At 37.4% G+C, this 27400-nt stretch overlaps 1 protein-coding gene, 1 long non-coding RNA gene and 1 pseudogene across 2 annotated transcripts; 2 read left to right on the plus strand and 1 right to left on the minus strand.

The window, feature by feature from the left end:
• Nucleotides 1–9753: 9753 nt before the first annotated feature.
• On the minus strand, nucleotides 9754–10869 carry LOC147492318 (uncharacterized). The gene is made up of 3 exons (XR_015198174.1): nucleotides 10767–10869; nucleotides 10368–10646; nucleotides 9754–9898 (listed from the first exon to the last, which is right to left on the minus strand). It is a non-coding gene; the product is annotated as an uncharacterized LOC147492318 (long non-coding RNA).
• A 1921-nt stretch (nucleotides 10870–12790) lies between these two features.
• LOC147492319 (putative carboxylesterase 13) lies at nucleotides 12791–14121 on the plus strand. Its single transcript, XM_086568896.1, has one exon. It carries the CDS (start codon nucleotides 13009–13011, stop codon nucleotides 13984–13986), a length of 978 nt encoding a protein of 325 aa, XP_086425022.1. The 5' UTR covers nucleotides 12791–13008; the 3' UTR covers nucleotides 13987–14121.
• A 2841-nt stretch (nucleotides 14122–16962) lies between these two features.
• LOC147492320 (uncharacterized) lies at nucleotides 16963–26336 on the plus strand (annotated as a pseudogene).
• The last annotated feature ends 1064 nt before the right edge of the window (nucleotides 26337–27400 follow it).

The raw sequence follows: 27400 nt of genomic DNA on the forward strand, positions 1-27400 counted from the left end.
GATTGGGCCATGTATTGAATCCACTGGGTCCATGTTCAAATAATAGGTCCAGTCCATCCATCCTAGAAAATCTATGCATTTCAATCTGCCAAATGATCCATGGGAGGTACAGCGCGAAATGAGGCCAAGAAAATTAACTGCAATTGGTTATGCACTTATGCACTATACCAGACATAAGGATGAAATTGCCGATAGGAAGCATGGTCATAAGAAAAAAATAATAATAATAAAAAGAAAAAAAGTGCAACTTTTACTAGAGTTGTCCAAGCAATTCCATGTCCCCACCCGGAACTGAAACCAATAGAAGATGGTGGGCAACACAATTAGCCATGACACTGACTAGGAGTCCATAGCGAAGCATGGCTGCAATACCATTTACCGACAAGCCGCGTGCTGTAGCAATCTTTATAATCAATTTGATCCGCAGACATTGAGGCTGCTGAAGAGTAGTGAGACTCTAGGGGCCCTTTACGGACGTTAGGACCGGGGACATATTTAGGATCCGTGATGAAGCTGTGGTTATGATCATTCCAAGTTGGTAGAACCATGGTGACTGCAAATCCAATGAAAAACTTAGAGCATCATTAACGCGTTGTTATTTTTTATTTTTAATATGACAGTTGACAATGTTTATAGCAATTTTCGTCACCAACGCGTTTTCAAATGATCGTTTCTATTATAAGAATTGTCAAAATTGGAGCCAAATTGGTTAAGAAAATAGAAATGGTGTGCACGGGACAACTTGACCCGTCCAAGAGTGGGACGGGACTACTTTAGCCGTCCATAATTGTTTTGTTTTTTTTTAATAAAAAATTCAAATGGTTCGATTTTGTACCGTTGGGCTTTTGCACTATTGGGCCGGAATGATTTTAGAAGATTTACAAAAATTGTACCGTTGGGCCTAAACATATACTTGAGTGGTATTAGATTATGTTTTAGCATACCAATTTATTTAAATTTTATGTTGTAATTTGTTTTTATTGTTTACGTGTATGTTTTTCTTTAAATAAAATTGTATTTTGTTTTAATGAAAGTATATTTTCTTGAAAAAATGTGTTTGTTTATAAGTTGAAATTAAAAACAAATCAACTCAACTAGAAATGAAAAATATTACAACTTAATTTGAAATAAAAACACAAAACATCTTATAAAATTCTACGGAATTAAAAACACATGCAAAACAATTAAAGACAATACACTAGGGAATTAAACAAAATACAAATATTACATATCCTACACTTAAATTCTAAGAGGTACGACTTGTTTCTCCACCACACATTGAAAGATTGCATTGATCTCACAAGCCACACCTAGGGCAGAAATCTACTGCTTCCTTGTAAAAATGACATACAAGTATGTCAACCTTTTTTGAATGATAGATGTTGATATTTGAGGGACAATCATCAACATCACACTTTAAAAATTTGTCTTCCAATGTTCCATCATCATTGATAGTTATGACCACTATCATCATGTTGTTGCATTCAGAGTTTGAGCATTTGATGTTAATGTATGGACATGAAGTAGCGTAATGACCAACTTCCTTACACCACTGACAAATCTCAGGTATAGAAATATGGACAATATTTGATCCGCCCATATTGGTAGTTGAAGTTGAGATAGAAATTGAAGTTGAGAAAGATTAGAGAATGAAAATGAGAAGCTGAAGTGAGGAATGAAAATGACTTTGAATATATATGCAAAGGCCCAACGGATAGAAATATATCCGTTATAAATAAATTTCAACGGATAGAAATATATTCGTTGGGAATAAATGCCAACAATAAATTGATCCCCCTTGGGAATAATGCCAACGGATATAAATTGATTCCCCTTGGAAATAATGCCAACGGATATAAATTGATTGGAGGAATAATAAATTGAGGCCCATGGGTGTCACAGCCCGATTTTCTAAACAATTAAAATAATGAATATTTGAAATATAAATATCTCAAACATCACTATATTCAATTGTCTAAAACCCAGGCTATGACGGGGGGATACAACACCTGTCAAAACCTAAAACCCACATCACAACAGGATCAACTTAACCACAAATAAACTCCAAATTCCTCAACTATCACTTTATTAAAAACTTTCTTCCATCCCAACACAAACATAAACAAACTTTAAGAATAAAAAATCCTCAACATCGTATTCTCATGTCATATGAATAGGAACTAAGCTATTACATACTTCCAAAAAAAAACGGACCTAAAAATAAACTCGGTTGCTCCGGACAAGAATCCAAATCACACGCGCCGCAATTCCGCCTTCCACCTATGTTCCTAAGAACACACCCACGTTAGCAAAACAAAGCAAACATGGGTCACAAAATGGAATTTCTTTGGTATGAGTAGACTAACCACATATAAACATTATCATATTTAATTATCCAAACAATCACTTTATATCTTCCCATAACTTAATTATTCTCACTTGGAAGGCGGTAGTTAGTCATCTCAACCGGCATAGCTTCTTCCCAAGCAAGACTTCCATTTATTTTCACTCATTCAAATCACTCGTTTTAATATCTAAATCATTTAATTAAAACTTACCGATATCCGCGGATAAGGGTATAAGGGTAGGACCCGGCGTCCCTGCACAAAATGTTATTAAGTCCTACCCTCCCCAGAAAAGAAAGTTAGAACTTCTAACATTTGTCGATATCCTATAGGTATTGTAAAGTAAACCCAAGCACACTCGCACAATCAAATTAATTTCTCTTATTAATTAATCAATTACTTTTCTTATACACATATCACTTAGTGTCTATATACCTAGGTCATTCCCGTCACATTCAAGGAATACAACTATCACATCATTAACGGGCCATTTATGGCACATTCAATGAATGCCCTGGGTCATTCCTGCCACATTCAAGGAATACCCAAATCCTACATTCCCGTACCCTCAAGGAATACAACTAACCCGCAAGGCTAATACCTTAGTTCCTCTCAGGGTAGTCAAACAATCTGGTCATTCATGGCACATTCAATGAATACCGGGTCATTCATGACACATTCAATGAATACCCATATAGATAGCTTAACGGGCCATTTATGACACATTCAATAAATGCCCACCTAACATATGACATCAACAAATAAAACTCGATTATGAAATTTTTTAGTGGAGAGTTCTAAAAGAGTCGCGGTAAATTTGTTTTACGCATTATAGAACCGTATTATTGCATATATTATTTCGAGAACGAATGAGTATCTTGATTAAAGTATTTTTGATTTACGCGTTATTAATTTCATGGATGTATAAGTGTCATAACGTTGTATATCATAAAATACTGTAAAATATCACAGAACAGTTAATACACATACACACGTATAGATAGAAAGGTCTTAGCCTAAAACCAAGCATGCTAATAGCCCTAGACCTATCTTAATAACCCAAATCATAACCCGAGCTAAAAGGTCAACTCTAGTCAAAGTCAACTCTGGTCAAAGTCAACCCTGGTCAAAGTCAAAGTCGACCTGCCAAGGGTCAACAGCAGTCAACCAGTCCCAAAAAAAAAAACGATTTATCTAAGCTGACCAGGTTCAATAACTTAAGCCTTAACCCGGCCCATAAACTGGTTTGGCCCAACTTGAAGATCCACTTAAAATACTATGGACCAGCCCCAAAAACTAAGGCCCGAAATCGAGGCCCAAAAGTCTAAATCCTTAAAGACTCACCTTAACCCATTTTAATTCAAATGGGTCGGCCCAAAACAACTGAAACTAAAAGAGCCCAAACAAAACACTCTAAGGCCCAAAGGGTTTATAACCCGGCCCAAAGAACCAAACTAAGGTCCAAGGCCCAACAGAACAAACAGTGTCATCTTCTTCACCCCACCAGCCACCACCGGCTTGAATTCCGGCACCACTCGTCCACCCATTTCAAGCCAGCGGTTTTCATCCTCATGAAAACCCTTTAAACTTTAACAAAAGCCAAAAACCGAAAAGTCATACAATCAAAACCCTTCCTAAATCCAGATCTGAAAATCGCGACCACCATTAGAGCTTGCTCCAAGCTCAAATCGACAGCCCCAACCATCCCCACTACCACCCAACATCATCAAACAACCCACAACAAAAACACAGTTCAAACACAACCAAATAAACACAAATGTCGAAACCTTCAAGATTGGCTTCAAGAATGGCGTGCGCCATTAACGATGGTTCAAGCTTTCTCCAAGCTCCAACAGCCCCCTCCCAACTTTCCAAACATACCAGTTCATAAAAAAACATGCAGGACCGATTTCTAATGGGGCTCGCCTCCATTGACGACTTCTCCGAGTCTTCCAGCAGCCCCGACACCAATCAACACAAATACAATTTATAAAGTCAAAGGTGCAAATCAAAAGGTCCGGACAAGATTTGAAGGCGATCTTTCGCCAACAAGTTCAAATAACAAAAAAAACGCACCACCAAAGTATCACAGCTCGACCGGATAAAGAGACTATTTCTCTGTTCCTTGCGCCACCATCACCGAACTCTTTCGAGTTCCAACAGTCTAAGACTATAACCGGTTTTACCAAAATCTAAACATATCGACAGTAAAATACGTAAATACTAAACAGATGCAAATCATAGTTCTAGTAGTGGTGAGAGTTAACTCTACTCACCTGTAGCGCTCTCCGATTATCAACCAGCTACCAGGAAAAATCTCTTTTTCTGCTGCCAGTAAAACTCCCATTTTTTTTTCTAAAACCCTCGCTGTGTTCTTTTTTTTTTTCCCCAAAACTCTACGTGAGAAAACCCACCGAAAAACAAGGACAACACTTATCCATTTGTTTATGGGTTTTATCCGTAACTGATAATTATCCTCTATCCATTATCTATTTTCATTATTATTATTATTATTTATTATTATTATGAAAACAAAGAATAAAACACGGGGTGTTATAATGGGCTTATTAGTCACGTTCACATGGGCTTGATTGTTCACATGAGAATTTCTTTGTTTACATAATAAAAAATATGTATAGATTCTAATTAATAATTAACGTAATGTCTTGAATTTAAATTAACGTAATGTAATAATTAATTTAATGCATAAAAAAATTGGACATAGCCTCCTTTGTTTAATCAACATAATTCATATACCTAAGCCTGTTAAGATTCTCAAAAACTTGTTCAAACCCTAAAAAACAACAACAACCAACAACAACAACAATGACATCACTAAATTATTACAAAATAGTGCAATATAATACTATGGAGCACTGCCCTGACTGCTCTGGCCACTCCCTCTCCGTTTTCGCCCTATCTTATTAGGAGCACTGTTTTGTTGCATGATATCAGTAGCAATTATCTGAAACATCAACACAATGCAATTAAAATCTAAAATTAAATATATATAAAAAAAATGAAAATATTTACATATAATAAAATTACCAAGGCTTCCAATTCGTTTGTCATCTCAGCCATCCTACGCTCAGCGTTTGCTCTTTGCGTTTGTTCTTCGTCTAAATAGCCATAATATTGTTGAGTGTGCTCAATTAAACTAGCTCGAAGCCCCTGGTTGATTTGCTTTTCATCTGATAATCGAGCATGCACTGTTTCCTGCATTGTATCAATATTGTATATAAATTAAATATACATAGTGTGTTTAAATTAACATAATGAAATATAAATATACCTTATTAAACTATTGTAGCTCAGGTACAAGCACCGAACGCTCCAAGTGAAATGTGGTCTCCATTCCCTGAGAACTAACAACGCGGTATGACCATGGGTCATATGGATTACTAGGTGGGGGTGTATAACCATGATATACTCTAGATGTTCTTGCGAAACTTGTAGGTTCTGGGAATTGGACATCTCGCCTAAAACTCTGACTAGTTGCGATATCCATGTTTGCACCTCTATACAGTGGACCCGCAGATAGGCTTCCCCTAGAAACTTTCTGCCAATAAGTCTCATAATCAAGACTGGAGTTCACATCAACATAATCTGTAAAACACGGCCATGCACTCTCAACGCGATACCGTTCAATCAAATTCTCTGAAACATCCATGGCACGTATATCTGTGGGTGGGGGAGCAGGAATATATGTATATCCAATGGTTTGCATAGTCACCCTATCTCCAAGGAACCAAGCACGTATATCAGGGGATTGCAATATGAATCTTTTTAACGACATTAGAGTACTATGCTGACAGATATGCATATTCTCAAATTGAGAACCTTGCCATGGACTCCAAATAATAGATTTCATACTTTTCGTCTCTATTTGAATCCTAGCAGCTTGAAGATCATTATGGACATCATCATTTAATCTAGCATGACAAAAAATAGCCCATCCCTGTGGGCGAGGCCATAAGTCCTTATCCCAATCCTCTTTCAGTATAGGGTTTAAGCAAGCCAAATACTAATACCACCAGTACTGAAATAATCAAATGAAAGTGTATCTAATTAATTTAAATTATATAATATTTAACTAACAAAATAAAAGCTTATATTTTAAAAGTTAAATCCTATTGAATTACCTGTAGTATCCAAATAATTCCGTTGTATTGCTTCCCCATTTGATTTGTTTGTACAAACAAATCAAGCCTTGTATATAAATGTGCCATGAAAGCACCTCCCCAATCAAAATCTTCCAAGCTATTAAGGTTTACCAAAGACGCTAACCAACCAGCCTGAACCCCAGATTTTCCTGTTGTAAAACCAACTTGACCCAAAAAATATAACAAAAAAATCCTAATAAACTCATCCTCCTCCGCAGAGTTTGGGTCCAAATATAGGACGTCAACTTCATGTTCTAAACAATGTTCAATATCCAATCGGTGCATTAATTTTTCTCTGATGTGCAGGTTCAAAATGTATCTGCCATCCATATTCTCTAGAACAAGTCTACCTTCAAAATCAAACAACGAAGGCAGTAGAGTCTTCAACCTTTCAAAATCATCTTCGATACTTGAATCAAACAAAACTGGCTTCTTCTCGCCCACATTTAAACCCGTTAGCATTGTAAAGTCAAGTGGTATGATACCAATCTCACCACATGGAAGGTGAAAAGTGTGAGTGGTGTGCCACCATCGTTCGCCAATGCAAATATCAGTGGACGATTAGTCCGAATGCTCGTACACGATATCAATAGACCAAAAGGTGTTCCCAAAATTCGAGCTCTTACGTGCTCCATTTCCTCCCCTCTTTCCACTAGATGACTCCAGAAGTCTTTAATACTCGGCATTGCGCATCTCCATCTCGTCGAATTCATTTTCTACACATTGAGGCATTTAATCAAACAGTTAGTATACGTTAAATTCTAAACACAATTTTCAATCAAAATCAATTAAATAACGTTCATAAACTCATACTTACTCCGTCAGTGTTATATAAACACGAAACATGTTTGTCTGGATCGGGAGCCAACGTCGGATGATCAACAATACTCAATCTCCGTGGAAAATTGAAATCATTTTCCGGTACGAGTTCACTCTCATTTTCCCGAGGATTTGAACTCCCCGAGCCACGCATAATAGTCTTCTTACGTCCATCTTGATGACGTTGATCCATTGCAAAAAACAGAAACAAATTTGGTTGAAAATCGAATTTTTATTGGGTGATTGAAGGTTTGGATTTTGAGTTATGTTGCTGAGTTCTTGCGAGGCAAATGCTACTGGAACATTGTCCGCGCGTTTTTAAATAAAATGGGTCAATAGGGTGGACGGGACCACTACTCCGGTTTTAAAAAAATTTGGATTCGCACGGGACAACTTGACCCGTTCAAATTTTTTTAGCAAAATTTACCCAAACCGTGCTGTTTCATCTCTTCCTTTTAGAAATTTTTCGCTCCCAAAAATAATAATATGTCACAACGCAAAATAACAACGCGTTGATGATGCTCTTATTGTAACTAATGATGCCTTCAAGAGTGCTTTTGCCAATTGGGATGGTCAAAATGTGTTCTTTTAAGTATATCTGTTTTGATCACACTACTACAGAAAATGTCATATACCACTGTGTTTTAGAGTGGTAAAATGCCTTTTACCATTGTTTATAAACCGTGGTATTAGCTGGGGTTGTAAATACTTCTGGCAAAACCGTGGTATAAACTTATACCTATTAACCACTATTTATTCTAAAACCGTGGTAATAAAATTTTCAAAACCGTGGTTATTGCCCATTACGAAGTACTAATATTTCGAGAAACCGTGGTATAAAATCACCGTATTTGCCACGGTTCTTCCAAAACATTGGTATATACTTTTTTTTTATTTAAAAAAAATCCCTAATTATTTAAATATTAATTCCAATTTCCAAATCACCTAATCAAATTCTACTTCAACACATATTCAAAACATTATGGTCCACATGACTAATTCTAAACATGATCTGAAAGCAATCCATTCCCAATTGAAAATCCAAATTCTAGTTAATATAATCAATACAAATATATTATAAAGAGCCTCCAAACCAATTTATTCCATCTTGTCATGTATTCCAAAATTTATTGCAATGAAAAAATGCCAAAAGAAAAAAAAAATCTCTATAACTTCACCAAGATCATTCTCCTTTGTGTTGGCATTCTCGTCTCAAGAAAATTCAGCCAAGAATAAACAAAGCATGATCCCCCCTATAAAAGAAATAGCTGTGATTAAAAAACAAAGTATTCATTCAAGGATCAAAATAATTAAGAATGGGTAACATATATTCATTCAAGGAATCCCCTATGGACTCTTTGACCAGCAAGCTTACAAAGAAAATGTAACATTTGGCACCCTTCTAACAAATGAAGGTCAGTGAAGGCATGTTATGAATAAATATGATTTAAGTATATAGAACCCGGATAATATAAGCATAAAGAACCCGGATAATACATTACACAAATAGCAGTGATGATCATCAGATTGGAGATCGAGCATGCATTTTTTTTTTCCCTTTTAGTCTTCTTGCTTTTCCCTCCTTTATCGAATTGATACCCTACACAGCACGCCCAATGACAACAAATTGATCTATCAAGCTAGGAAAAAACTTGCCAATGTGAAAAGATTAATTTACCGTGCTATTCATCTAGAAGGTTTTAAAATACTTTAGAAACAAAAGCAGCACTTTTTTCAAATCTAGGACTGTCCAAAAGCAGGGGAACATGATAAAGTATGAATCAGGCCAACTTACTTGTACCAAGTGAAATTTCAACCTTCAAAGAAAAATTGTTTTATACTCCTAAAGCTCAATATAGACATTCTTTCCACCAGCTTTTTAGTCCACATATAGGGATAACCAAACCTAAAGAACCAAGAAACAAGAGGCCTATCATAGGAGAATGGAAGTGGATGCTCCAAAAAAAAGATGGCATTATTGGCAATATGTTCTCTTTCCGTTTCATTTTGCATTTCAAGAATGACCAATCACTACCTATCAGACCAACCAAGGTAAAGAGATGAGCTGCACTAAATGAACCCGATATATAAACAACCAAAACATCCACCAAACTATGTGCCTAACCAATATACTTTATGTAAAATGAACTTTCCAACTATTTAGAATTAGTACTAGAAAGTTCACCTTGCCACATAGCAGTTGGATCCAAAGATGAGCCTCGGTTTCAGAAGGGGCTAATTTGGTCATAAACACAACAAGAAGAAAAAAAATATATAAAAAAAATACAAAACAATAAACAAATAATGATAAATTGCAACGACATAACTACATGGACACGTGGTCGAGCCACGGTGCTTGTAGAGTTAGTATACTTCAGAGTGAAATCTCATGTAAAATTTCCAGTTAAAAGAAATCTTACATTTTTCTTTTAACCATAAAGAAACATATTACATGCTCTTTTGAAAGGAGGATTGCCGAGATGATATTTAGGAATTTCCACCGATTGTACTAAGACCAAGACTTGCTTACACCATATTCATGCATCACCCATACATCAAGGCACCGATCCACTGAAGAAATCAAACAAAGCTTCGATTTAAATGTTGTCAAGCTCATAAGGAAATCACAGTTGCTATATGTAGGCAATAACAACTCATACAATTCTTTTGTTCAAAAGTCGTAAGCAAGAATTAGTTTATTAGAAACATCAACTGTACTACTTGCTAACCAATGAAGAGCACCATTATGAAATAAACCCGGAGAACCATGGTTAAACCTTTAGTAAGGAATATTTTCATGGATTCTTCTCAACACCTTAGCATCAAAGGAGTACCCAATGACATTGACGACGTCAACATCAACAAGCTCTAGCACTACTATGTTGTAATTTTATACTTAGCCATCGTACCAAAAACCAAAACCAAGTATGCCACTGATCCGCCGAAAATAGTTTACACCATTGTGACAAAAAGAAAAATAACCTAATAAGTTCTCAAAAATGCAAGGATACTAAGAATACACCAACTGAAATTTCCTTACCTCATTAACAAGTGAACAACCATCTCAAAAGAAGGTTATCTATCCGTCCTCAAAGACGCCCACTATCCTCAAGAAAATCATGTGGCATTTCAGTTTCACAACAAGACCAAGGATCTTCATATAGAGCTGAATCTTGATTTAGAAAACCAACCTCTCCCACACATATCAAATTTCTTCTGAAATTACCCAACACCAAACTTTAACCCCAGTGGTGTATCATCTCTTTCATCTTGCTGCAATAGTAGAAAAATAGTTTTGCTTTCTTAGGAGCCCTTGTACCTGCATTAAGCACCACCAATCATTCAATTCAGTAGTGTTACACGAAATACTAAAATCTGGACATGCATGTCCACTTAAGTTTTGTTATTTACTTTTAAGCAATAAATGAGTACGGCATACCTTCATTTGATCAAGAGGAAGGTTCGTTCCAAGTGAAAGATACCACTTTTTAGGATGCTCCTTCACCCATTTTTCAGCCCATGTCGTCTTTCCAGACGCCGACAATTCGACAATCCGACCATTATTATCAATTCACAATCCTTGGCATTGCCAAAAACAGGTCCCATTACAACATTTTCATGGGCAAATGCATAATCCCAATCCTTAAAGCCTACATCAGGAAGTCCATCTTCAACATTGAATTGCATCTCAACCACAACGTTCTTCAACAAAACATGCATAAATATAGCAAACTCCCATTTTCTCTCTCCCACAGGAGAATCCACCACTCCTATACCCTTTACACCAGCATCACTTTTGCAATACCCAACCATATACCAATTCTTACAAATCTCAATCGAAACCAATAGCCGCAATCGTATTCCCAACACCAAATGTCTCACCGTAATTTAAAAACTTCCTCGCATTCAAAAACAGTAGCAACAAAGGCCATTTATTACAATAATATACCCAAAATTTCAGTCCAAATATTGTAAAGAACAAGTTCTTTAATTTCAATAATAGGAACGACCTTGCAATTTATTCAGTAATGTTTAAGAAATGAAATCAATGAAAATAAGAACTTACTTGCATAAAAAGAAGAGTAACCTTGCAATTTTATCCATGAGAGAGAGAGAGAGAGCAATCTTGTGCAAAATAATAAACTCAACTAGGAGAAAACAGGGAGAGATCGAGCAAAAATTGGGGAGTAAAATCCTTAGCAACGATTTTCAAGAAGTTGAAAGAGGGAGTTTTAGACTTTTAGCGAATAATTTTTGCCCATTCTTTTCCCGATTTTATTTTTTAATTTTTTTTTAGCGAGTGGTTTGGGTAGACCGGCTATTATCCACGGTAGGTGTAATGGTTCGAAAAACATAAACCACCTTTATTAAGAAATAGTGGGGTATACGAATATCTAAAACCAAATTAGGCGATATATTGTAATACCGTGGTATAAGGCATCTTATATACCACTGTGTCACGAAAATAGTGGTATTAGGTTGTACCAAAATTAGAAACATGAATTGTACCGTGGTAAATGACTATTAGCCCCTGTTATTAAGAGCACAGTGGTATAAATTATTTGTCCAACCGTGGTTAATGACTATTTTTGTAGTAGTGTCATGGAAAACACACACTTAGAACATATATATTAACTAGGGAAAATAGTCTTGCGCCTGCAGTCTTTAGTGTTCATGGTCAGTGCTTCATTTGTTCATCTCATAGGGTATTAGTGAATTATTAAAAATCCCAGCATTAGACAATGGGACGTGGAAACCAGTATTTTGATTGTGATATTCTGGTTTTAGAAACTCAAGTGTTCTATTTGTAAGATTTCAGTGAGGTAGGAGAAAGAGAGCTAAGAAAACCCCTTTTAATGTAGAAGCATCCTGCTAAATATAGCTCTGTATCCTCCATAAATCGCTACAAACTTTGAAAATGATATCATAAAATCAAACAACTAAGGGAGTGTTTTGATCCTATTTATTTATTGCCAAAAAGTGTTTATTAGTGAAAAAATATTTTTTGAAAAAATAAATGTGTTTGGTTTCTATTTAAAAAAAAAATAGCTTTTCATCCAAAAAACACTTTTTAATCTCAAAAACTTGTTTTATGATAATTAAGTAAAATTTGTTTTTCAAGTTAAAAAATTATTTTTCTTTGAAGGAAACACTTTAGGTGCTAAAGGTAAATAAACTTTCCAGATATTTTAGATTTTAGTGATTTATGCCACGATATGCCAAAATATATCAAAAAATATATCTGTTGATAAAATAACTTTTAAGAAAAATCACAACTAAACATATTTATTAAAAAACTATTTTTAGAATAAATATTTTTTATGAAAAAATAATTTTTTGAAAAAAATGAGAACCAAACACCCACATCTATTCATATTCAATAGTGAAATTGCTTATTTCACACTGGGCAGGCATGTGTAGCTGTCAAATCAAATGTTTCCACAACCATCAATTTCTAGCAGTCTTTTTTTACTGAGATTTAATTATTGGTAAAAAATATTTAGCAAAAAAAGGAATATATCCGTATATCTAGATTCTAGAGTAGCAAGAAGCCAAGAACCTACCTCAAGAACCATTTCCATCCACAAACAAATATCACGGATACAACAAGTACACAACCTTATCAATTCTTATCATTTCTACCACTTCGTTACTCTTCCTCTCTGTTGCTTCTTACTGCGATGGATACAAACAAGGCTGAACTAGACTATGAATTCTCCCCTCTCCTCCGTGCTTATAAAAATGGACATATTGAAAGGCTAGTTGACACTGACACTGTTCCACCCTCGTTTGATCCTCAAATCAATGTCACATCAAAAGATGTACTCATCATACCAGACAGCAAAGTCTCAGCAAGAGTTTACCTCCCAAAACTAGCCAACACCAATAAAAAACTCCCACTCTTGGTCTACTTTCATGGCGGAGGTTTCTGCATTTCATCTCCTTTTGATTCTACGTATCATCGTTTTCTTAACTCACTTGTCTCAAGAGCTAATGTTGTTGCTGTGTCCGTGGACTATAGACTTGCGCCAGAACATCCCGTACCCATTGCTTACGAAGATTCGTGGGCTGCTTTGAAATGGATTGCTTCCCATTCTGAAGGACATGGCCCTGAGACTTGGTTGAAAGAATTTGTTGATTTCAGTAAGGTCTTTTTAGCTGGGGATAGTGCTGGGGCTAATATTGCACATAACATGGCTATGCTGGCTGGGGATCCTAATGGTGGTCTTAGTGTAATTATTCTAGGAGTTGCTTTAGTCCATCCTTATTTTTGGGGGTCTGAACCTATTGGGTCTGAGGCAACTGGTGATCCCGAGTGGAAGGATTTTTTAAATAGGTTATGGCCTTTTGTCTGTCCATCCGTGCCGAATCACGATAATCCTCAAATTAATCCGGTGGGAGCTGGTGCGCCTAGTTTGTCAAGACTTGGTTGCAAAAAAGTGCGTGTTTGTGTAGCACAGAAAGACATATTGAGAGATAGGGGTTGGCTTTATTATGAAACATTAAGGAAGTGTGGCTGGAATAATGGAGATGTGGAGATTACGGAGACAGAAGGGGAGGGCCATGATTTTCATTTGTATAATCCTACTTGTGAGAAAGCTAACAACTTGATTGAATGCCTTGCTGCTTTCTTGAATCTTGAGAGTCCTGCATTATAAATTATAATGATATAGTTCTACAGTACTATATGATGATCCAGTCCTACATTTCTATGATGATATAGTTCCTTATGATATCCTTGCTCTTATTAGAAGTGGAAATGTACATGTAATCCAATCGGCAGTTTTTTGGTTTACTTGTTTGGTGATAGCCAGATTTCACAGCCGTTTCACTATTCAACATAATTTGCAATTTCATTCTTGCATGTCATAAAGCAAGAGCATCTTCTAAGAACCTCATGTTGAATGATACTGCACATCAAGACTAGAAAAGAGAGTTTCCAATTTGTATTGCTAAGCAAAAATGTCTCGTTACCCACGCAACACACACACGGACACACACACATACACCCATATAGTCATAATATTGCTAAACAATAATCAGTAAGATTTGTGGAATCTAACCAGTGCCCGTTGCTGTTGTTTTATTATATTATTTTCTGGAATTGCTTTTCAAGTGTGCATCTAATTAAATAGAGAGCACATCCCAGGCATTTGATTACTCTCTTGAAGTATGTAGTGTCGGTCTCACACATTCTATAAGTGTGAGACCGTACCTTTATTTAATTTGTTGCTATTTAAGTTATTCCATTGCTAGTATAAATATATGTATTGTAGGGTAGGGTAAATATACTCTAAATCCTACCTTCTTCTTGTGCCTCCATCATTTCTTCTTCTTCTTCTACACACTCAATCCCTTTAACCTAACAAGCTAACCACCATATGTATCTCCTAACATAAATAACATGGTATCGGAGCTGACTCTGTTTAGAGAATGCTAGGAGAGAGATCCTCAGTTTCAAGGTTCCAGTTTTAGTATTAGTTGGTGTCTAGTATTGTTTCGCTTCCGCAATCTCTTGGTATTGATAAAGAGGAGACGTCCGTCTCGCAGTTTTGCAGTTTCGTATTCTTTTTCATCAAGTGAGTTTTTTTTCTCTTTACAATGACTGATGTTGTTTCAAAATCCGATGAATTCGGTAATACGTCTGTTTTCTCTGTTGGTATGACCTCTGTCAAATTGGAGAGTGTTGCCAATTACCTTCAATGGGCAGAGGCAGTTACTGTTTATCTTACTGGAAAAGATAAAGAAAATCATCTGACATATCCCCCAGATGATAAATGAAAGACAACCTGGACAAAAGATGACGCCTTGGTTAAGAATTTCTTGTGGAATACTATGAAGAAAGATGTTTGTAATACTGTGTGGTTTTTTAAAACCTCGAAGGAGATTTGGGAGTATCTACAAGAATCATACTCTCAATCTCAGAATACTTCTCGTATCTTTCAGTTGTATGAGAACATCTTTGATCTCACTCAAGGAGATGTGTCTATCTCTCGAATATTACAATTCTCTTAAGTAGCAAAGTGGGAAGAACTGAATATATATCACCCACTTACTACGCATATAAATCGGTTGAAGAAACAAAGAGAGGAATTTCGAAGTCTCCAAATTCTATCCGGGCTACGCCCCGAAGTTTGCTAATGTGAAAACCCAAGTTCAAGTGAATCTAAGCTCCCCTACTTTGTCCGAGGCTTACTCTCATTTGTCTCAGATATCGCACCTCCTCCAAGGCACAATGACGGTCGGCGGCTTTATTGATCCCTCCAAGCAAGTAATAACAACCCCTTTCGGGGGTCGTGGTAATGGCGGGGAGAGGAGGAGAGGGTCGTGGCCGTGGGGGTGGTCGTACCGGCGGAGTGGCCGGTGGTCGGTGGTATTGGCGGTTTTGAGCCTTGTGAGCATTGTGGGCGCACAAATCATAGTGCTGATTTTTGTTGGGATATAACAGGATTCCCACCTTTGCACAAAGCCAACAATGCCACAGTAGTTGATCAGAAAGTGACTGATTTTTAACGAGTTCAAGAAGACTTTGCAACCCTGATGAAGCGGATACAAGCTATTCCCAGTTCATCGAGTTTGTCCGACTACCCCACTGCAACCCTAGCCGATTCAGGTAAAACATGTCTTCATACAAGTGGTAACAACTCTTGGGTTATTGACTCAAGAGCTTCTGATCATATGACAGGTAATCCCCAGTTGTTTTCTAGTCTTGCGTATACTCACACACCATCATATGTCACATTAGCAAATGGGGCTAAGGTTAGTATTCTTGGTCGGGGTACTATTCAGTTAACTCGTAATATATCACTTGTCTCAGTCTTGCTTATTCGAAATTTCCCCTTTAATCTATTGTCTGTTTATCGTCTTACCCAATCTCTTCACTGTAATGTCATGTTTTCTTCCACTCATGTTGTGTTTCAGGATCTACAGACAAAAACACTAGTTAGTGGGGGGTATGAGCACGGGGGCATCTATTACTTTCAAGATGATTATGGGCACTCTCACCAGAAGCAGGCTCTTACAGTCTCAGTCTCTCCTATTTAGTGGTATAGACGTCTTGGTCATCTTCCTCTGGCTAGTTTGCGAAGTTTAGTTCCCAGTATTTCTTCTAGTATTCAGTCTTTAGGTTGTGAGGTTTGTGAGTTAGCTAAACATTGTCGTGCTACTTACAAAAATAGGTTAAATAAGTGTTCTAGTGCTCCTTTTCAGTTAGTCCATTCAGATGTCTGGGGTCCTTGTAGAACCACTGGCCTTTTTGGAGCCAAGTATTTTATTACATTTATAAATGATTTTTCTCGTGTTTGTTGGGTCTATATTATGGAAAATCGTTCTCAAGTATTCTCTGTTTTTCAAAAATTCTATACTGAGATGACTAATCGGTATTCTGCACACATGCATGTTTTTCGAACTGATAATGCCAAAGACTATACCTCTACAATATTCCAGAGTTTTTTAGATGACCATGACATTACACATCAAACCTCCTGTGTGGATACACCTCAACAAAATGGGGTTGCTGAGAGAAAGAACAGACCCATTCTTGAAGTCGCCCGATGCTTAATGTTTCAAACAAATCTCCCAAAGTTTTATTGGGGGTGAGAGGCCCCCTTATCGCCACATACTTGATTAACCGTATGCCCTCTTCAGTATTAGGAGGCAAAACACCACACTCTGTTCTTTTTCCTGGTCAATCTTCTTTCCATCTTCCCCCTCGGATTTTTGGTTGTGTCTGCTTTGTTCATAATCTTAAGCCAGGTCGTGATAAGTTAGACTCTCGTGCTATTAAGTGTGTTTTCCTTGGGTATTCACGTACACAGAAAGGGTACAAGTGTTATAATCCTCATCTGCGCAAATCATTTGTCTGTGCTGATGTTACCTTTTTTGAAGATGTCCCGTTTTACTCTTCAGAAGGGAAGATGTCCTCTGAACCATTTGAGGATTGTGTTATGCCATCTGGTGGTGCTGGATATAATCTTGGTGAAAATGAGGGAGCGAGTGAAGAAGGAGCGCTACTTGTGCCCACTGATAGCCTTCCACCTGCGACCGCGCTCCTTGATGGTCGAAGTTCCAGCGATCGAAGCTTAACCTCGCGCTTTAATCGATAAGCCTTCCAGAGTCGCGGGCGCTGGCCTCGGTACCTTCAGTTGCCATTCCGAGTTTGAGGCCGAAAGTTCAATGCTCCTCCGCTCTCACCTCTTCCCCACCGTGGTTCGTGGATCCTATTGCCATTCCATCCGACCTTGATGTTTCGATTGCACTCAAAAAACTTGAACGCCCACCGCCAAGATATCGTCTTCCTAGTAAGTATGCTCAGGATTCTATTTCTAAGTATGTTTCCACTGATCATTTACCACTATCTGTCAAGTCTTTTGCTACGTTCTTGTTGTCTGTCTCTGTCTCGTCTAACTACAGGGATGCTCTATCTCATCCTGGCTAGAAGCAAGCAATGGACGAGGAGTTGAGTGTCTTTTATTCTAATGACACTTGGGTTCTTACAGATCTTCCTTCTGGGAAGAAAGCAGTTGCTTGTAAGTGGGTTTTCACTATTAAGCATAATCCGGATGATACTATTTCTCGTTTAAAGGCTTGTCTGGTTGCAAAAGGCTTTACCCAGACATATGGTATTGATTACTCCGAGACGTTTTCTCCGGTTGCAAAGCTCGCCTTTGTGCGTATTGTGATTTCTCTTGCCGTTCATCATCACTGGCCTCTGTTTCAGTTGGATGTTAAGAATGCCTTTTTACATGGCGATCTTCTGGAGGAAATCTATATGGTTCAACCTCCTGGTTTTGTTGCTCAAGGGGGGAAAGTATGTCGATTAAAGAAGTCTCTTTATGGGCTCAAGCAGTCTTCTAGAGCTCGGTTTGCGAAGTTTAGTCAGGTTTTGATGGCTAATGGAATGACTAGGTGTGAATATGATCATTCCGTGTTTTACCGAAAGACCCAGCAAGGGATTATTGTCTTAGTTGTGTATGTTGATGATATCATTGTCACTGATAAGCATGTAAATCCTATATTATTATTCTCAATTTTATATTAGTTAGTCTAATTAATTGATTACTTTTATATAATAAAGTGTGTTTCCGGTGAATTTGCAGAAAATAGGTGTAATACATTAAAATGACATAAAGGTTGCAGCATTGGTATCAAGAAAATAGGTGTAATACATTAAAATGACGTAAAGGTTGCAGCATTGGTATCAAGGTTAGAACTCGAGTAAATGTGGTCAGGTAACCGCATATTTATATATCATAATCTTGAAGCTGCATGGTGTGCTTGCTTTGGGAGTTTGGTGGCGTGAAATATATATTAGATGGTTTGGGGTCAAAATATTCAAGATTAGGCTTAAAGCATGAGGAAGTGAAGAAGTAAAGCCCAAGGAAGTTTGGATGAGCACGTGACCGACAAAGGGTGTGGACCAAGTCATAGGCTCAGAGTCACATGACTAAAGACTAAAGAAGGCGTAGATTTGTTTGATTAGAATCATTAGACTATGGGCCGAATATTGATCCAAAATGACCCATGTCCAAGAACTATTCCATCAGCCCATGTGCGCCCAAGCCCACACTCACCAAATCAATATGCTATGAACCCAGCTACTTGGACCACCTGATCAGCCTCCACCCTTCGTCTCTAACACTTAGCAACATAATTAACCCAGAAGCTCCTTTAATTCCGGCTGCAGAAATCTAAACCCGAACACGCACCCAAGCTCCAAAACTAAACAAGCCAATCTATCAATGCTTCTATGAATCCGCATACCACCAAATCATAGGACCAATCCCATGTTTCCATCCCAACCGAAACCGAACAGGAAAAGAACTGACTTCGCTTTTTCCGATTCGATCGCCCAATTACCGAAACTTTTGCCACCGAATAAAATCTTTCAATTCAAATCAAACACTGCCCGAACCAAACCTCTATATATACAAGGGGAAACAAAGAGAAGGGGGCACTCCAGAACACTGAAACAGAGAACAGGAGAGACAGAAAAGTGGAGTTCGAGTTAGTACGCGGAAAAGCTTGGGGACAGAACGAATTGGAGGAGAAGACTTCAACGCGAGACTACGGTTTTTGCAATGATTAATTCTTCTATTAATTTCATTTTTCTGTTCATTGTTATGTATAGCTAAACTCCAAGTCTAGGGTAGATGAAACCTTAGGCTAATGTTTGTGTTTTTTGGGATTAATTTCGATGATTTCCAGTTAGTTTAAATTTCTATATTCTTCTAGTTTCATGTATTGATAGCTAGCTTATATCTTTCATATAGTATGTCACACATGCTTTATAGTTCGATATTCGTTGCTATTAGTTAAGTCTGTTTTAACTGTTGACGTCAAATTTAGATATTATTCGTGCCGTAAAAAGACGAGTAATCTTTTGAGTTTGATCTGTAGTGCCGAAACTTTAGAAGATATATGTTTAGTTAAGATTATCACGATCATATCATTGAGAAAGCAAGGGTTATCTTTCCCTCGTGCTACTCGTATTAAATCTGGAACATTAAAATTACTCTTAGAAATATAAACAGAAGTCTACGGTGGATTCTATAGTCCTAGAGTTCTCTCCATTTGATAAAACCCAATTATTTAAGTTATAGTTTTTGTAATTTAAATAGTTTAGTGAGTAGTTAAATTCAATTTTCCATAAAAAGAATATTGTCTGAATTAGTTAAGTATAATTTTAATACTCGTTTGTCGTAAGTAGCAATCCCTGTGGGATTGACCCGTTTGCCATCGCAACTATTTTCAACGATAGCTGTGCGTATGCAGTTTAACTAAGGTTAGATTAGTCTATTTAATTAGACCGACTAAATTCCTATCAAGTTTTTGGCGCCGCTGCCGGGGATTGCAGTAGCACAATTGAGTTTTAAAGTTTTATTTATCGTGATTCGTAGTTTAAATTTAGTCGTAGTTTTATTATTTTTTAGTTTCCGTGTCTAATTTTGATTTTCGCAGGCAGTAAGCAAAGATTTCTTCTTACAAGGTTGATAGTCATGATTTTGTTGTGGACTTTGTGAAGTTGCTTGCTTGTCGTCATCCGGCGTCGCAAGTAGCCCTCCTCGGCGCTCACCGGAGGTACGTCTCTTTCCTTTGTGGGGTTGAATTTTGTTTGTTTCGTGTGTTTTGTTTGTTTTATTGTTTTTTGCATTTAGGAAGGTTAAATCACATTGACCAGCCTTAGACATCTTGCATTAGGACAGGTTTTAGCCCGCTCACTAGGAAAGCCCTTTTTACACGTGGATCGAGTGACGGTGCTTTTGTACAAGAACTGGGAATCGTGTTATTTGGGTTTAGGGGCAAATATATTAAACAATATTTAAAATTCAATCTGGGTTGAAATATTTGTTTGGTATTGTTTGTGTGAGCATCATTTGCATCATTTATTAGAGTCTTAGGTTTTAGAAGTGGTTTATGATTGAGACTCGATCCGATAATCTAGAGTTAGCACCATTTGATTCAGAAATTGAACGGACACTCCATAGGAAGATTAGAAATCTCGCCGAGTTAGAGATACCCATAACCTTTGTCGGTAATACACCAATTTTTGCTGACATGGCTGACAATAATAATGACGTTGTTGCCCAAGTACCTAGGTCCATTAAGGAATTCATATATCCTAGTAAGATGACTCGACCGTCTTGCATCGTTCCCCCGCCGACCAATTCTAATCACTTTGAGTTAAAGCCCAATTTGCTTGGGCTACTTCCTAAGTTTAGGGGGACTGATGAGGAAGATCCATATCTTCATGTAAGGGAATTTGAAGATATTTGTGGGACTATTAAACTTCAACAGTTTAGCGATGAGGCTATAAAGTTGAAACTATTCCCATTTTCTCTTAAAGAGAAAGCGAAGAGTTGGTTTCACACTCTTCTATCGAATTCCATAACGGGTTGGGAAAAGTTATGCGTTGTGTTTTAAAAAACTTTTTCCCTAATCATAAGGTGACTGCTTTTAGAAAAAGTCTATCATCGTTTTGCCAAAATGATGGAGAATCATTATGGAAGCGTATGGAGAGATTTAAGGACATGCTCTTGCAGTGTCCTAACCATGGCCTAGAGAAAGGTAGGATAGTCCAGATTCTCTATGAGGGTCTTGATTTTAATTCTAAGGCTATGATTGAGACCATGAGTACTGGAGATTTCGTGATAAGATCAGATGAAGCATGAACCTTTTTAGAAGAAGTCTCTGAAAAGGTCCAGCAATGGAAAACTAGCCGTGAGCCTAAGAAGGTGGCTAGTAGTACTACACAAAATGGTTTGTTCCACGTTAATAAGGAATTTGACACGAACGCTAGGATGGCCGCTTTAATTAGAAGAGTTGAAGTCCTCGAGCTAGAAAAAGAGACAAAGTCTTCAGCTTCGGTTAACAATATCGAGGCCCCTGGTTGTGTTTTGTGTGATAGTCTTGATCATGTTATAGATAATTGCCCTGGCATAACTGCACAAGTCAATGCTTTTAATTCATACCAAAAACCAGGTAATAATCCTTTTTCTAACACGTATAACCCAGGGTGGCATAATCACCCCAATTTGTCTTGGTCTAAGGGTATACATCAGGGAGGCCCCGTGGGTAACTCAAACCCAAGATTACAAGATGCACCTCAACCACCTAAACTTTCACCTATAGAAGAAGCCATTGCTCAATTATCACAAAACACCATGAAATTCCAGGAAACAACCTAACAGTTTATGCAAGCCAGTCAAACTGCTACTCAAGATAATGCTCAAGCCATTAGGAAGATTGAAGTCACCATAGGTCAAATTGCTAATACTTTGAATGAAAGGGACAAGGGTAGGTTTCCTAGTCAACTAGTGGCTAATCCAAAGGGACAGTACGAAATAGGCTCTAACTTGAGCCAAGAGCACCACCAGGAGCAAGCTAAGTCTATTACCATTCTTAGAAGTGGTAAACATATTGATAATATGGTTGAGTTGCCTAGGGATGTTGAGGTCAGATTTGATCCTATAGAGTGGGAGGGCGAGAAGAGTGATGTAAGTGGTTCTAATAGTCGTGATGCTTCTAAGAAGTGCTTAGAGCCTCCTACGTCTTTCAAGTCTAGTCATGTACCATCTTATATACCAAAAGCCCATTTTCCTGAGAGGTTAGTTCAGCCTAAGAAAGGAAATACTTTTAATGAGATAATGGAGATGTTTAAGCAAGTTCATATTAATATTCCGTTACTTGATGCTATAAAACAAGTTCTTTCATATGCCAAGTTTCTTAAGGATATGTGTATGCAAAAACGTAAGTTGAACGTGCATAAGAAAGTTTTCCTTACTGAGCAAGTGAGCTCGATTATTCAAAACCGCACTCCACTTAAGTTTAGAGATCCAGGATGCCTTACTATATTCTGTGTTATAGGTGATCATATGATTGAGAAGGCATTACTTGATTTGGGGGCTAGTGTTAATTTGTTACCTTATTCAGTTTATTTACAGCTTGGTCTTGGTAAATTGAAACCTACGCTGATTACACTTCAACTGGCGGATAGGTCTGTTAGGGTTCCACGTGGTATTGTTGAAGATGTTTTGATTCAGGTTGATAAATTTTATTTCCCAGTTGATTTTATTGTTCTAGAAACACAACTTGTTCAGGACCCTAAGCACCACATTCCTGTTATCTTAGGTCGTCCATTTTTGGCCACATCCAATGCTATCATTAACTGTCGTAATGGAGTGTTGAAGCTTTCTTTTGGTAATATGACTATAGAACTTAATGTGTTTAATGTGAATCAACAACCTCCTGAACCCCGATGATCTTTGGGATGTTAATCTTATTGACAGTGTGGTTCACAAGACTTTCTTGGAAAGTTATTCAGATGACCCTCTTGAGTCTTGTTTAACTCACTTTGGTGGTGATTTTGATGTGGATAAGTCTATTTGTGAAGTAAATGCTCTGCTTGATGCCACCCCAATCTTAGATACTAATAAGTGGAAAACCAAGGTAGAACCTTTTTCTCCTTCTGAGTCTAAACCAGTTCCTTCCATAGAGAGTCCTCCTAAGCTTGAGTTGAAACAATTACCTGATACTCTTAAGTATGTCTTTTTGGGGCCTGATGAGACTTTGCCTGTTATCATTGCTTCTAATCTTGATAGTGAACAAGAGAGTAAATTGCTTAGGGTTCTTAGAGACCATCAGACAACTTTAGGGTGGACTATTGCTGATATTAATGGGATAAGCCCCACTGATTGTATGCATCATATTCATCTAGAGGAGAATGCTAAACCAACCCGTGAATTCTAGAGACGGCTTAATCCTAACATGAGAGAGGTAGTGAGAGCCGAGGTTCTCAAGTTGTTAGATGCGGGTATCATTTATCCCATCTCTGATAGTCAATGGGTGAGTCCGGTTCAGGTTGTCCCTAAGAAGTCTGGTATTACGGTAGTTAAGAATACGAATGGCGAGTTAGTTCCTACCCGTATGACTACTGGGTGGCGTTTTTGCATTGACTATCGTAAGTTGAATCTAGCCACTAGGAAAGACCACTTTCCTCTTCCTTTTATTGACCAGATGCTTGAACGATTAGCCGGTCATAAGTATTATTGTTTTCTTGATGGTTATTCTGGTTATTACCAAATATGTATTACACCTGAGGATCAAGAAAAGACTACATTTATTTGTCCTTTTGGAACTTTTGCCTACCGTCGTATGCCATTTGGGTTATGTAATGCACCCGGTACCTTCCAGAGATGCATGCTTAGCATTTTTTCTGACATGGTAGAAAGGTTTCTTGAGGTGTTTATGGATGATTTCTCCGTATTTGGTGATTCTTTTGATGAGGGTTTGCACCATTTGGAATTAGTGTTAATTAGGTGCAAGGAGAAGAATCTTGTGTTGAATTGGGAGAAGTGTCATTTTATGGTTCAACAGGGTATTGTTCTTGGTCATATTGTTTCTACTAAAGGAATTGAGGTCGATAAGGTTAAGATTGATGTCATTTCTAGTATTCCACCACCTAAGACTGTGAAAGATATTAGGTCTATTTTAGGTCATGCTGGATTTTATAGGCGATTCATTAAGGACTTTAGCAAGATTTCTCGTCCCTTATGCAATTTACTTGGTAAGGACGTCAATTTTGTCTTTGATGATGGTTGTTTGAAAGCTTTTGAGAAGCTTAAGCATTTATTGACTACCGCTCCTATCATACAACCACCTAATTGGAATGTACCTTTTGAGTTAATGTGTGATGCGTCAGACTATGCTCTTGGGGCTGTTTTAGGTCAACGGTTTGATAAGTTGGCCCATGTAATTTATTATGCGAGTCGAACTCTTAATGATGCCCAAATGAATTACACTATAACCGAGAAGGAGTTGTTAGCTGTTGTGTTTGCTTTAGACAAGTTTAGGTCTTATCTCATAGGGTCTAAGGTTGTTGTATTTACTGATCATTCAACTTTGAAGTATCTTCTTTCTAAAAAGGATGCTAAAGTGCGTCTTATTCATTGGGTCCTCTTATTACAAGAGTTTGACATTGAGATTAGGGATAAAAAGGGTACAGAGAACGTGGTCGCTGACCACTTGTCTAGGCTTATAGTAGAGTCTTCTTCTAGTCTTTTGCCAGTTTGACATTGAGATTAGGGATAAAAAGGGTACAGAGAACGTGGTCGCTGACCACTTGTCTAGGCTTATAGTAGAGTCTTCTTCTAGTCTTTTGCCTTTGAATGAGTCCTTCCCTGATGAGCAACTTTTTGTTGTCTCCCAGTTGCCTTGGTATGCAGATATTGTTAATTATATTGTTATAGGTCAGTTTCCTTCTCATTGGAGAAAGCAAGATAAATCTAAGTTTCTTGCTGAGGTTAAGTATTTTTTCTGGGATGACCCATACTTGTTTAAGTCATGCCCTGGTCAGATTGTTAGGAGATGTGTTCCTGAGAGTGAGTTTCGAAGTATTCTCTCCTTTTGCCATGACCATGCATGTGGTGGTCACTTTGGTCCTAAGAAGACGGCTGCTAAGGTTTTGCAGTGTGGTTTTTATTGGCTTACTCTCTTTAGAGATGCACATGAGTTTTGTTTAGGATGTGATCGATGCCAGCGTACGGGTAATATTTCCCATAGGAACATGATGCCTCTTTCCCCTATTTTGGTTGTTGAGCTTTTTGATGTGTGGGGTATAGACTTCATGGGTCCTTTTCCTCCTTCCTTTGGTTATCTTTATATCCTCGTCACAGTAGATTATGTTTCTAAGTGGGTTGAGGCAGTTCCATGTAAAACGAATGATCACAAGGTTGTAGTTAACTTTTTGAAATATAATATATTTTCTCGTTTTGGTACTCCTCGTGCAATTATAAGTGATAATGGTACTCATTTTACACATCGTTCATTTGAATCCTTAATGAAAAAGTACTCTATTACTCATAAACTTGCTACCCCTTACCATCTCCAAACTAGTGGCCAAGTTGAAGTATCTAATAGGGAAATTAAACGGATTTTAGAAAAGACAGTACGACCTGACCGTAAGGATTGGTCTCAACGTCTTAATGATTCCCTTTGGGCTTATATGACTGCTTATAAGACTCCTATTGGTATGTCTCCTTATAGGCTTGTGTTTGGGAAGGCATGTCATTTGCCTGTGGAATTAGAACATCGTGCTTTTTGAGCCATTAAAACTTTTAACTTTGACATGCGTAGAGCAGGTTCACAACGTAAGCTCCAATTGAATGAGTTAGCTGAGTTAAGGAATGAGGCATATGAGAATGCCAAAATTTACAAAGAGCGGACTAAGATTTTTCATGATACATCTATTCTTCGCAAGTCTTTTGAACCTAATCAAAAAGTTTTGCTATATAATTCTCGTTTGCGTCTTTTTCCTGGTAAGTTACGTTCTAGGTGGACTGGTCCTTTCATTGTTAAAACTATTTTTCCTTATGGTGCTGTTGAGATAGAGGATCCTATGGATGGTCGTGTGTTTAAGGTTAATGGTGAATGCTTGAAACAATATCTTGATGGTTTTGCTAATAAGGATGTGGAAGAGGTGGATCTTATTGATCTTGTTTATCATGACTGAATGAGTATGCTTGTTGTATTTTAGTAGTTTAGGTTTTGTTTTTCGTTTGTAAGAGTCGCTTCCCATTGTTCCCAAATACTTCATTCTAGCCCCTAGTCTCCATTTGGGTTAACCAATGAGAACCATATTATTGTGATTTTCAGGTTATGACAGGTGTTATATTTATGAAATGTCGAAAATACAGAGGAGACTCTGTCGAATTATTTTTTTGAATTTTGGGGCGTTCATTTTGTGTTTAGTTGGTAGACAAAGTGCTAATCTAAGAATTGGGTGTGCGAAACATTCGTCTGCTAGAGACGTTAACTGTAGCGCTTATGGGAGGCAACCCATATTTTTATTTTTGTTGAGTCTTTTGTGCACGTGTATCATGCATTCCACTCCATCACCTTTTCTCAGCCTTTTTGGAGACGTGTAACTCTATGGGATGAGACACGTGACACATTTTAGTCATTGTAGTAACTTGGTCCTCTTTTATATTATCATTGTTATATCTTTTGTGAGGTACTAATTTCTACAGGTGACTCAAAGATATTATTTTTCGTTTTTGGAAGCTCTTGGTAACCTCTTTCCTTATATACTTTTACTTGTCCATGTTGTTATCTTTTAAATTACGCATCTATGTTAACATTGAGGACAATGTCTATAAGAAGTTTGGGGGTGGGAACAAAATGTTTGTTTAGCGAAAAATAAATAGGTCCAACATGGTATGATTAATGGTGATTTTCTATGATGAGAAATTAAAAAAAAAAAAAAAAAATCTAAAGCCACTGATTTTCAAGGAGTCTATGAAGTTAAGAGTCACTTTTGAAGTTATTGTTGCTTTTAAACTATTTTCTACCTCTAGAAATAGATTTTGTTGATGAAAGTTTAAGCCAAAGTGGAATATGCACTATTAGCCACCTGATACATGTCAAATTGAAGAGTAATTTAATCTCCTAGTGAACTAGAAAAGGAATATAGAGACTTAACCCATGAGACTTGAGCCTTTGAATTTCTTGGAGAGTCTTTACGTAAATTCAGAGTCCAAGTTGACTCATTCATTCTTCTGTGCTTAAATTCGTTGT

The sequence above is a fragment of the Coptis chinensis genome, chromosome 6 (assembly GCF_015680905.1).
Source record: "Coptis chinensis isolate HL-2020 chromosome 6, ASM1568090v1, whole genome shotgun sequence".
NCBI classification, from domain to species: domain Eukaryota; kingdom Viridiplantae; phylum Streptophyta; class Magnoliopsida; order Ranunculales; family Ranunculaceae; genus Coptis; species Coptis chinensis.

Bases quoted from the DNA above. Each gene is read 5' to 3' on its own strand.
- LOC147492319 (XM_086568896.1), top strand. From the start codon at position 13,009: ATGGATACAAACAAGGCTGAACTAGACTATGAATTCTCCCCTCTCCTC.